Raw genomic sequence first — 12,794 nt, 5'->3', positions numbered from 1 at the left:
GCCCAAAGCAAAGAGAAATAGGGCCAATATTTTAATTATAGACTGACAAAACCCAGCACAATAACATCCATCCTGACATTTAACTTGGCCATTTTGAGAAACAGCTCCCATTCCCCCTTTATCTCTGGGAAACTGTTTTCTGCTGATGGATCTTTCCATCAAGGCAAGGGGGAGATGGAGGGATGGGGGAAGATGAAAGATTATGTCATCTTCTCTTCATAACATGGACAAAACTCTATTTGCATGTTAAAGACACTTTAAAATTGGTCCAAAAAACCCAGTATGAGATGAGATTCTTATTTTAGGATGTTATGCTAAATAAAATTAACTTTTCAGAATTTATTTCCTTTTTTTCTTTAAATATTAAAATTAAATCTTAAATATTAAAATATTAAAGATTTTTACATAATCCTTGAACAAAAATCAATAACCTCAGATAATGCTAATGCTTACAACGGAGGATGAAGCAAGTACATCAAAACCAAACAAGTGCAGGAAGAGTGGACAGTGGAATTGCAATGCAGTTTCCAAAATATACTTTTAATGTATATAAAATACAGTTAATAGTGGTAGCCTGGTAATCAGAAAAAAATCCTGCAACATCACACTAAGTTGTTAACTTCATGGCATTTTTTTTAGGATGGGAAAAGATAAACTAAGTTATTTTGATGGCTACAAGATAAGCTTCCCATTAATTAGAAAAATAAATTAAGGGAACAATAATGGATTACTGAGTTTGTTTGCAAATCATCCACAACTCATTATTTCAAGAACAGGCTTTGGGATGAATTAGTGGGTTGTCAAACAAATAAATACACTGTCTGATAATAGCTTTACAGTATCTGCTGGATCAGTTTGCACCAATGTCTGGTTTGCATTCATTAAACATTCAAATTACTACCCCAGTTACCTGATTACAAGCAGCATTAAAGATCATATCAAAGTAGTTATTCCACCCAGTTATTCCACCGAGCCCATGCCCAAAATGTGGGTCTCTACAGCTTAAACATAATTTTACAGGGTTTTCCAACCAAACAGTGATGTTAAATAATCTTTCTTTATTTTTTTGTGGTTTGCTTTGCAGCTTAAGAATTCTATACTGCTCTTTATGATAACCTCCAAAAAGCCAAACAGAAAAACCCTTTATTTACAAATTTTGCCTTTTTCCATTTAGTAAACAAATCTTACTGTTTGGGCACCTGCACACTTTGATGAAAGAAACATTATGAGCTACTTGTTTATTTGCCATTGTTTGTAGTATCTGTATGGAATCTCAGAAATTAAATTCCTTTCCCACTGATCCTGCCTTTATCTGAGGAAAATGTTGATTCCTCCTCCTCCAACCACTTGCAATGCTGGAGATAACAAGGAAGTACAAGGAAACACCCACTGGCTGTATGAGCATTACCTAAAGTACCCTTCAACCATGAACAAGGGGATTTGATTTATAAAGATTGATCTTCCCTTACTCATCTTCATTTTCCTTGAAGTTACAACATTCACTAGACTAAATTGGGAAGGAACAGGAAATTAATATTGTTTTCCATGGATTATGAATTTTGAATCTTGCCTAATAGATGTTCTGTTCTGAAAGAATTTCCTACTGTTCTGCAGAAAGCCAGCAGCTCTGCAAACAGCACTGCAGCAACGAGAGCTGCCCGTAAATGACAAATCCTTTGACACAGTAAGAACTCACTCTGGGCAGAACTCAAAGAGCCCTGGGAATCAAAGCAGCCACAAGTTGTTCCCTACCTACAGAGCTGCACCTGGCAGGACTGCTGCTCCAGAAAGGTTTGGGCCATTGGGGCAGATATAAGTCTGAAGAAATCCACAATCAGAAGCAAAACAGGGGTAATTGCAAAGAAACACTTCTAAGGGTTCTGTTATTTCAAGCTGACACATTAACAAACAATATTGCATCTCTTTTTTTCAGAGAACTGAAACAAAACCAACTTTTCCGAAAAAGATCCATCAGGCAGTTGTTACCCAAGAATCCAATAGTCAGCTTCAAACCACCGGTCTAGATGGCACATTTTAAATCTCTTTTCTTCATACCCATGTTACAGTTTGAAAGGAAAAACTTAAACACTCTGATAGAGGTCTGCTTAGATCCCATCTGGGGAATTAGCACTGTTCATTAACAGCACATTTCCATTTCATCAACATATAAGTATGTTAGCATACAAGATAACATTCAACATATAAGTATGTTAGCAAACTATAAATGCCATTATAAGAAATGTAAAATTAATATCTAGTGATTAAAAAAAAATCTGTTTAATATGTGCAATTGTTTCAAGTAGGTAAATAGAACAGTAACATTAGGAGAATCAGTCAGAAAAACCTGAAAGGCTGAATTAAGTTTTTAAACTTATTTAAACTCTAAAATTCAGCTCCACTAGAGATGTCTTATTTACAGCTGTGTGGTTCTAAGATCACTCACAAAAACATTCATATTGGGCTTGAACTGCTTATTGCTATTTAGTGTAAACAGAAGAAATTGAGTAGATGAAAATCAATAAAACATCAAGATTACTCTGAAAGGTCAAGCTGTTCCAAGGAAAAATGCCATAGTCTAAGGCTGGTAAGAATTTTTGAAATAAATTTCTTGAAGGAATGATCAGTGTACACAAAATCCAGTCACTGAAAACACACATTAGCCTGCCTCCAGCTCTATAACAAAATCAATTAGACATTTGTATTTTCCACTTTGGAGATTAAATTTGCTGTACTAGAATTTAAAAAAAAAAAAAGAAAAGAAAAAAAGTAAATCACAGGAATATGACTTAATGAACCAGTGAAACTTCTGTCCTATTAAAAACTCTCACTTCTTTCTACCACAGATGAGACTCCTTGGGAAAAACTGGAGCCTTCCCATCCTTACTTTCAGAATGCCAGGAAGAGTTTCCTTTAATTCAATTACTGCATTAAAAACCAATCACAGCTCATCAGACTGCAGGCACCATGAGTCAGGAATTCCTGTAGATCTAGCAAAATTCCAGCTTATTTTAAAGTAACAGAAATCAAATTAAAGGAAGTAAAGGTGCAGAATAAACCTTCTCAGCAGTTGCCTAACATTTGTTCCACATTTCTTACTTGGAACCATTCACTGACTTAGCACAGCCCCAGAGCCCCTCCTGATCTTCCTGTTCACACAGAGCAGTTTTACCTTGTTCTGTTACACTTTCCATGCTCACAAGATTTGATGACCAAAAGCACTTTAAAGCATAAATGCCAGTGTGCTTTAACCAAGCATTTCACAAAGCTGGGAGTACTTACACTGAGTAACCACCAAACTGCCAAGCAATTAACTTTTTAACCACTTCTAAAGTAAAATTATTTAAGATCTGCCTCACATTTTTCATTCTCAACAGTTATTTCAAAAATAAAATAAAAAAGAAGTGGTCTATTAACTCAGGCTTTCCTCCATCAACAGTTAGAGTTTATGAAGCTGGTGCCAAGAAGTGGTTTGTCATAGACCTTTTATGGCATTCCCTAAAACTCACTATATACATGTTCAAGCCACCCACTGGCATCAGCTTTTACGATTCCAAGAACTGTTGTGCTTATTGGGGCTCCCTAACAGCATTAAGGATTCCTCTTTCCATTGCTCTTTGCTCTTTCTGTCACAGTCCTACAGCCTGCACAGCCCTCAAAACTCATCTGGGTGTTCTAAGAACTGAACACTGCACATCAGATGGTCCAAAACAGCCTCACTAGCCAGAAGCTTGAAGCCCACCTTGGCTGTTTGCCAGCTTTACATGAAATTATAGATTGTCACAGGCAATAAAATTCTCATTTTGACATTTCAATTTCACACTGTTTTGTCCTGGAAAATTATTTTCCCTCATTTAGAGCACAGCAAATCCACACTCTGTAATATAAACGAAAAGAGAAACATTCTCTCTTGTGAAGCTATAAAGACAAAATTTCCTATTTTTGCTTTGACAAAGATGCATTTTTTTCTTACTTAGGAACATTTCTGCTGAGTTCAAAACTGCACAGTCCTCTGAATAGCTTCTGCAATAGGGTGGCTTTTTTATACTAAGCTTCCCAAGCTCTAAGTGCAATACTCAGAGACACGAATGCAAGTGTTCTTCAAATATGTTCTTTTCAATGACCTTAAATAAAGTCTAATAACAAAATAAGTACTAATTTTTAGTTATATGAGCTCCATTGAGATACACATGTCATGATAAAGAAAGTAACAAGCAGCTTTCACATATATTTTATGTTAGGCCAGGAAACATAAGAGAATTAAGACCATGCCTTCTTGAGGTGATCCTCAAGATTTCCTGAGGGAAAAAACTGCTTTCCCTCTCTACTTCTTGAGTTGCTTTACAGTTCTTTGATCCTCATTCCAGAGTAACCACTAAGAATATCAGAACTGAATTGTCCTTGAATTATGCATAATTTCCACCACTTAAAAACCAAAACAAACAAAAAACCAACAACAACAACAAAAAAAAACCAACCCCATAAAAACCCCTTCTAACTCCAAGTTCTTACTTAAGTAACATACTGAGATTGCTAATTTTATTCTCATAAAATAATTCATAAAACTTTCAGGAATACAAAGAGACTGCTGACACCTTCTGGCCACTTGACATTCTGTCCAAAAACCAGGAGAATTTCCAAGAAAACATCTTTCATGTTTTCCCAGGCACTCAAGATCACATGAAGACTGAAGCTGCACTGAGATTCCCATATGACAGCTCCTCACTTGGGTCACCTTTCACCCACATCCATCCTCTGTTTTTCACAGAAACACCCAAATCAAACAGAGATTACCCCTCTGCCTGCTATGACTGCACACAGATTTTGCTTAATTTATCATTTCCTTTTAGCTTTAACTCTAGGAATATTGCATCCAAGGAATCACTGCAACTGAATCAAACTCATGTTCAGAACAGAATCTACAGCAACAACAAATCCACTTTGTATTGAATTAAAGAGCCAAACCTGCAGTTTCTGCTGCTTCTTCTTCTTCTTTGGTTTGGTTTCCAATTCCAGCTCATCCTTTTGGGCCACATCTTCCTTCAGCTTTTTTCTTTTTTCTGCCTTCTTTTCTTTTTTTTCCACCTTCTTTTCTTTTTTTTCCACGATCATTTTTGGCATTCTAAAATGCTGTCCTGTAACAGAAACCACCAAACTGCAGTTAGAACTTTTTTAATATTAAATATCAGTCTCATATACAGACAGCTATACTATAATTACACTGGTATGATAATTTTTTGTGACTACCTAACTATGAAATGTATGTCTGCACTGAAACTTGATTAATTTTGGAGAATTTTCGTGTATTCCTTTAGAAATACATTGTAGTTAAGCTACTGGAAAACTCAAATGCCAATCCCCTGTAGGATTCTCCACACCTTTTGTCCTCTGAGGCCCTGATGTGGAAAATGCCTCAGTGATATTCCTGGTAGGAATTCCCCATAATTTAGGTTGTGTTTTCTGCAGGTTAGAACACACCACATTGAACTGTTTGATCAACCTGCCTACCTCAGATAACATCCCATCATCTCAAAATACATTCACATGACTGTTAATAATCTCATTAATATGCATATGTGTGCACTCACAAGGAAAATGTAAGGCTATTTGATTACTAAACAGTTTTAAACCACTAGTTCTGATTAAACTGCAAGCTTTTCTGTTTTCCTATAGGTTAACAGGGTAAAACTATGCTCGAAGAACTGTCTCACTAGCTTTATCTTTAATTTTAGACTGAAACAAGGATGAACATGAACAGGAGTCCCAGACAACACTGCAGCTGGGTCTGAAAGCAGGTCTAGTTGTAACACCGTACTATTTCTTTGCCAGAACGCCTGATTTAAGCGACTTTCCCCATTTGTCCCAACACTGTCACATTCAGTGTCAATTTCGGAGTCACTTTCACCACACAGGCAAATATCACTCAGTCACAAATATCTGCCTTGAATTATACACTAAAATACAAAACAACCCACAAGCCCACCTCGGGGGGTCCCCAATAGAACAGAAGGTGCCAAAGGAGAGATTCGGCACTGCCGGGATAGCGGAGCCAGGCCTGGCACGTGTGAGACAGAGCCGTGCCCGGCCCGGGAGGGCACCCAGCCCCCAGCCAGCCCTGCACAGGCCGCCGGCTCCGCTCCCCAACACGGATTCACTTCCCAACATAAACCCTGGGTTCACATCCCAACGCAAACCCTCTCTCACATCCCAACGCGAACACCCCTCACATCCCAACGCACCCCCTCAGACACCGCCGCGCATGTGGCCAGGCCGGACCGAACCTCCCCGCCCCTCCCGCAGCTCCGTGCGGGCAGGGAGACCCCCGGAGGAGCCGCCGCCGCCGCCACCCCCGAGGGGAGCCAGGGCTGCGCCCCCCACCCGCCCCACACGCACCTCCCGCAGCCGTCGCCCCGGCACATTCAACTGAGCCGCACGCTTGGCGCCGCCGCCCGCCCTTGACTCTCATTGGCTACGCGGGGAGAATGGCGGTATCTGGTTGGCTGCTGATCTGTCAATCACGCTGGTGACCAATAGGAAGCAGCTCTCGGAGTTAAAGCACCCATCAGGAACACGTGTGCGGCGGAACGCTCCGCCGGCTTCTGGCGGTGGGGGTGACGTCACCTTCCCGCGCCGAGCTCCGTCTGTGGCCCCGCCCTTTGGCCTGGGAGGGGCCCCAAATCGGGAGCTGGGCCTGGCCGGGATCCACCCGCATCCTGACAGGGATCCTCCCGGGCCTGGCACGGATCGTCCCATGTCCTGGCCGGGATCCGCCCGCATCCTGGCAGGGACCCATCTGCACCCTGCTGGGACCCCCCCTGCAGACACACTGAGGTGTGGCTCTCTGGAGAACGGCTCCGATCCCTTCGAGCCCGCAGATCCTAAAGGCTCCAGATCCTAAAAGATGCTGAAGTGTGAGACAGTAGTACCCGTGTCCAAATGGGGTCGGGTGGAATGCGTGGAAAGAGGCCAAGGGTGTGGTTTGACAGATGGAGGAAACACCTCCGAGGACAATTTCCAGGAAGCAAGCTGGTTTCCATGTTTTCATTTTCTGTAAATACCCCATGCACAAACTTTTCCAAGTCCCCTTGCCAACTTAAAGGCCAGAATTTTGGCCACATACACACACGTAGATGACACATTATTTTTCAGGACAACCCGAGAGAGGGCTGTTGTTCCCCTTTGCTTGGATCCCAGCATCCCTGAGATGCTGGATGTGGGAGCAGATGCTGCTGGCAAACACGTCTCTGCACATTGCAGGCACTGATGGGAAGGGGCAACCTCTGCTTTTCCACCTCCTCCCCACACCGAGGTGCCCTCCTGCCCCCAGCCATCCCTGCTGGGCTGGGACAGCCTCTTTCCCCTGGGCCGTGTCCTCACACCACAGTCAGAACCTGGAATTCCCAAAGCACCACTGGGGTGCATGGCATTGTTTTGGAATGGGTGCTGGTTAGAAATTATGCTCAAAAAATAAAAAATGTATATAAAATATAGCAGTGTGCTAGGGCTGAGTTAGGGTATTGGTACACGGGATAATCAGAGGGTGGTGGTACCTAAAACTAAAGCTGTAATTTGAGCTTCTGCTCCAATATTTTCTATGTTTAGACTTCCTAAAATAGATTGTGTTATTGCGTATCCTATTGTGACATCCTGTGGTTGAACACAGTATTACAGGTACCATCAAATCACAGTCTTGGCTGCAGGATTGCAAAAACTCAGATTATGTGGAGTGCTCAGTGTAACTCATATCTATTTTACATGTGCAGTTTGGCCAGCTAGCTGTGATCTTCTCCAAAAACTTCTCCAGGATGAGAAATCAGACTGGGTCAAACATAAAATGGGATAGCACAGGGATTTGTTCTGTGCTGGACAGAAATGACATCTGGCCTTTGTTAGGAAAGGCCTGTGACTCAAGGTGTTGATTGTTTATGTGCTGTCCCTGTGAAGGACCCTAAATCCACATTTCGTCCTCAGGCAGCATTCCCACCCCAAGGATTAAACTGTTCAAAAAGAGACACAACAATCTTTGCATACCTGCAGCACCCCCAAGGATGTGGAAACCACATGCACTAACTGCACTCCCATCTCTTACAGTACCAGCAGAGATGGCTTTTCCCAGGTCCGGGAACTCGGCACTGCTCTGCACAGTGCTTCTCCTCCCACCTCAGCAGCACTGCAGGGCATTGAAGGGGCTACAATTTCCCTCCAGGTAGCCCTAAGCCAACACTGCAGCCCAGAAGCCCCAGCATGCAGAGGAATGGCTCCAATGACACATGAAATTGAGGTCTTGACCCCCTGACACCATCAGAAAGCCCTGGCATTTTTCTCACAATTAGCTGGATGAGAGGTCTACTTAGATCCCATCTGGGGAATTAGCATTGTTCATTAACAGCACATTTCCATTTCATCAACCTATAATATTTCAGGCCTCAAGCTAAGCAGCTGGATACTCATGCAGTTTTAAAGAGCCAAGAGAGCTCATCAGGATAAGAGATGGAGCATTATCTGCCATGACTTCACTTGTTTAAGCTTTTCAGGAAGACAGCAAGAGCAGCCTCCCTAAACAACGCTGTATTTTGGCTTTATTCTCATTACACAAGACACAGTTAATGCTACTTTCTCTGGTTTCCTTTTCTCCCTGAAACCACAAAATATATTCCTGCAAATCTAGATTTCTGTCTAAGGGACAATAAATGATGAAGAATTCTACTGCACGTGCCTCTGTGAGCACCAGCCTTCAGACAGGACCTGAAAAAGGACCTGTAAAAAAGATGGTTTGGCTTTATAAATAAAGGTCTTCCAATGACATCCAGAATCCAAGATGGATGGTTTTTGTCATGCAGAGCCAGAACACTTCCAAAAGGATTAAGACATATGACAGTGGCTTGTATTTCACATTTTCATTTTGGGAGATTCCTAGTTCAGGCTTGGCACGACCTAAGCAAATATAACTGTATTTCATACCAACTGTAATCTTCTACCTACCACCATCACCTCACTTCCTACATCAAATATTTTTCATAGCATTAAAGTTTTTATTCAAAATAGAGGAACAAATAACATTGGCTTGGAAAGGGTAGCAGTTTATTGAATGCATACATTATTATGATACAAAAATAAGTTAATTGCATAGAAATTTATAGAGAGAGATAAAAGATATTAACTTCATTTTAAAGGTTTGATCCAGATGTAAAGAGCCTCTACTATCTGCACCTGTAAGACATAAAAATGCACTGTAAGGGTTGCACAACTGAAACTTTCAGTAACATGAGCCACAACATGCCAGGGAAGGGCTTGGGCCATTTATTTTAATTCAGGAGCTTGCTGTGCTTTTCTCACTCTGATGAAACACCATTTTCCCAGAACTTGGCCAAATCTCTCACTGAGCAGGTGGGAGAGCAGCCTGCAGATACAATTTGATGTCCCAATGCTTGTGTCTATGAGGACACTTTAATCACTCCAGTATAGAGGCAGCAGGGATTTACCTGTGCTGTCAGAGCCCCTCTACTGCACTCCCAACACCACTTACAGGTCAGCCACCAGCTCTAGAGCACTCAGAGGTGTGACAGTGGCACTGCCACAGCCTGGTTTTAGTTTGTCTTTTCTCCTGATACCTGTTGTGCTGACGATTCCCATTAGATGGCACTCCAATTGCTCCCGGGGACTTGAAGGTGGGATGAGATGCTCTCATCAGAGCTGCACATCTACAAAGAAACACAACCAGGCTCAGCACCTATGCACTCTGTATTTTCACTCTTCCATCCAGTTTAATCATCTGCATCTGTCACACAAATCTCACAGTCCTACTGCACAGAACAGCCAAGGTATGTCTGCCTGCAAAAGACAGATTTTTTTATTAACATTAACTTCAAACTTGGTTTGTCAGGATATTGATTATTCTTGGTTACTTCAAAGTGCTGGACAGAGCTTTAGGATTCTAATATGTGGAGCTTGACCCCAAAGGGTGCTTGAGTTGGCCAGTGTCTATTCTCAATTAGGAGAGACTGACACAGGTAAGCTTGAAAATCCAGGAAAGCATTTGACAAGCTTTATCTCTTGGCTCAGAAATTCAGCCTGAGACGCAAGAGGAAATCGTGGCTATTTTATTGGCATGACCAGTAGTTTCCAGAATTCCCTGTCTGTCCAAGCTCCCCACCAAGCCTGATACCAGCCCTGAGACCTCATCTTGAGCTGAAGTATCCCAAGTCCAGCTCACCCTGCCTTGGAGATGGGCTGGCTGCTCCCTCTGCAGTCGTGATCCAGAGGATGCCGGTGTTTAATGCAGAAGCTGCTACCACACTGTTCACAAACCACCTTCATCATCTCTTTCCTTTTGCAGCCTGGCTTTGTGCATTTGTTTGTGAAGATCTGAGTAAGAGAGGACAGGGAGTTGGCAATGTTTGCTTTCTGTGAGCCATGACCGAGCTGAAGGCACAGGAAGGCAGCTCAGACTTCAGCAGCAGTTTTCTTACCTTCTGCTTTTGCTGTGCTGGGTTGTACTTGCAGTCCTTATCTATGTGGGCTCCAACTACAATATCTGGGATTTCTCCCTTCTGCACTGGGATAGGTGTGTTACAGAGGGGACACACTGGCACCTGCACATTCTAAGAACACACAGCACAGATCAGCATCACAGAATTAAAGAATTGTTTAGATTGAAATAGACCTTTAAGATAAGCAAGTCCAACCATTACAAATCCAACCCTATTTTGTGTCCTTCCCCTTGTCTTACCCATAGATAATAGGAATATATTCCTAAATGTTTAATGTTCTCATTTGCTAATGCTTTTAAAGACACTTCACAACAGTAACTGCAAATCCCCATCCAAAAACCACACAGTAATGCTTTGCCAAACCAATTGTAGCAATGTATTTGGTAAGTTGACTTTAAATATCCTTTTGGCTTTTCTGGAATCACAGACTTTGAATACTTCAAAGCCCAAGTACAGGCCAGAGATCAAAGTTTGGACCCACTTGTTCTATTTATTTCTTCTGTAGTTTCATGTTTGTTGTTCTTCAACTTACAGGACTTGGACCCCAGAAAATTTTAGACCACAATACATTCCTTGAAATATAAAGCACTCCTTTTTGGGGAGATGCACTGTAAGTGAAAAAAAACCTAGAATCTAGCAGATGTGACCTCTAAAATGACAGGTTTTTATATATTAGAAATCCAGATGTATTTTTAACTTGCATCTTGAGGTTCTCCCATCCACTTTTATTGAAATCACAGGTGGAGTTTCAGAGCAGCCCTTAAAAATGACACAGCAATTCTGCAGGGTGAATTATGACTCAGGTCATACAGAACTCACTTTCTTGTAGGCAGAGCTGCACTTGTGGTCATCGTAACGGATGTGATCTTTACAGAACACTTCCCCACATGCGTCACATTTCAGAGGAAGGAAATCTGGGCGAAGAATAAAAACGAAAACATTTTTATGGAACAAAGCTAACAACTCTTAGAGTACTCACAGAAGTCTACACGTAAATTCTAAAGCAGTTTCTGTCGAGCCACAATCCAATTCTCTCTATATAGAGATTAGATCATTCTTCACAAATATTAAAAGAGCAAGAGTGGTAAGTTTTCCTTTTTTATCTGCAGCATAAGACAAACACAAGCCATAAGCACCTCAGGAGCTCTTCAAAAGCAGAAACCTTAGTGAGCAACTAGTCAAGAGCTAAGAGCTGAAGTACAAACGCAAAGCCCAGTTTCAAAAATCACGTTATTCTTGAAAAGCCATTCCTTAACAATTTAACACCTACAGGAACAACAGCTATCACTCTTTCCCTAGCCCTGCTGAGGGGGTACCACAGCAGCACTGGTGTCTGGCATTGCTCCCAGCAACCCGGACAGCCTCGGGGACAGCAGCGGCCCCCGGTACCCTCCGTGATGGGTCCGCGGGGCGGGCGCTGCTCGGGGCTCGCTCCGAGCCCGCACTTACCCAGCTGTTTGCAGGAGCGCTCGGAGCAGTGCTCGCCCAGCCACGGCAGCTCCATGGCACACGGGGACCCTGCTCTGCCGCGGGGACGGTGACAAAGAGCGGAGCCCCGGGACGGGCGCGCCCGCCGCGGCTTTATCGGCTCGGGCCGCTGAGTCAGCGCAGCCACGTGCTGAGTCACGCTCCCGCCGCGCCCCGCCCCGTGACGTCACGGACGCCGCAGCCAATGGCGTGCCCCTCCGCCCCCCGCGCGTGCGCGGGCAGCGGCCAATGGGAGGCCGGGGGGCGGCTGAGTCACGGTCGGGGGCGGGGCCTGGGAATGGGAATAACGGGGGTGGGAATGGGGATAAGAAAAGAAAGAAAAATGAATAAGAATAAGAATGGAGATAGGCACTGGAGTGAGAAAAGACAGAGCAAGGGCAAGGAGATGAGCTCAGGGTGGAGGTGGCAGGGGTTGGTAATGGAGACCAGATCCAGCAGAAATTTCCCCAGATGGTCTGTTTTAAGTGCTTGTCTCACTTTGACAAGACACCTTGAGATCAAGCTGTGTTTTAGAAACATGGATCTTTGGAGGTGTGTGACAATGCTGGCTTCATACAGAGCAGAGGAGGACTGGTGATTTCATGACACTTGCTACAGGATTGAGAAATGACAAAGTGTTGTTCTGCCCCTGCTCTCCCCATAAACACCTGACTGTGCTGTGGTGCATGACTCAGACACAGAGTGGAGCCATGAGGTCAAAGGGGAGCTCTGGGATTGCATCTGCTGACTGCCTGTGCAGGCCACTTTGTGCTGTTGAACTCCGGGAGTGGCATGTGCCACTGCTCCACCTTCCACGTCACCCACCAACGTGGCACTCGT

At 43.2% G+C, this 12,794-nt stretch overlaps 2 protein-coding genes across 3 annotated transcripts in view; both read right to left on the bottom strand.

Moving 5' to 3' along the window:
• Window positions 1-6,488, bottom strand: part of C16H7orf50 (chromosome 16 C7orf50 homolog) — a 123,527-nt gene extending 117,039 nt beyond the window's left edge. The window contains exons 1-2 of the mRNA XM_036392161.2: window positions 6,391-6,488; window positions 4,963-5,132 (exon numbers count right to left, since the gene is read on the bottom strand). Of these exons, the coding sequence (XP_036248054.2) occupies window positions 4,963-5,132; window positions 6,391-6,463 (243 nt within the window). The 5' untranslated portion in view covers window positions 6,464-6,488. The remainder of the gene's footprint in view (window positions 1-4,962; window positions 5,133-6,390) is intronic.
• A 2,568-nt stretch (window positions 6,489-9,056) lies between these two features.
• ZFAND2A (zinc finger AN1-type containing 2A) lies at window positions 9,057-12,077 on the bottom strand. 2 transcript variants are annotated; one of them, XM_036392076.2, is made up of 6 exons: window positions 11,937-12,075; window positions 11,307-11,401; window positions 10,467-10,598; window positions 10,211-10,362; window positions 9,609-9,698; window positions 9,057-9,207 (listed from the first exon to the last, which is right to left on the bottom strand). In XM_036392076.2, the coding sequence occupies exons 1-6, from the start codon at window positions 11,989-11,991 to the stop codon at window positions 9,198-9,200; spliced, it is 534 nt and encodes a 177-aa protein (XP_036247969.1). In that variant the 5' UTR covers window positions 11,992-12,075; the 3' UTR covers window positions 9,057-9,197. The 2 variants fall into 2 exon arrangements, with proteins under 2 accessions (XP_036247969.1, XP_036247970.1); XM_036392077.2 differs by lacking the exons at window positions 9,057-9,207; window positions 9,609-9,698 and having other exon boundaries at window positions 10,207-10,362; window positions 11,937-12,077.
• Between the last annotated feature and the right edge of the window lie 717 nt (window positions 12,078-12,794).

This window comes from Molothrus ater, chromosome 16, assembly GCF_012460135.2.
Source record: "Molothrus ater isolate BHLD 08-10-18 breed brown headed cowbird chromosome 16, BPBGC_Mater_1.1, whole genome shotgun sequence".
NCBI classification, from domain to species: Eukaryota; Metazoa; Chordata; class Aves; order Passeriformes; family Icteridae; genus Molothrus; species Molothrus ater.
This window is presented reverse-complemented; position numbering and strand designations above follow the sequence as displayed.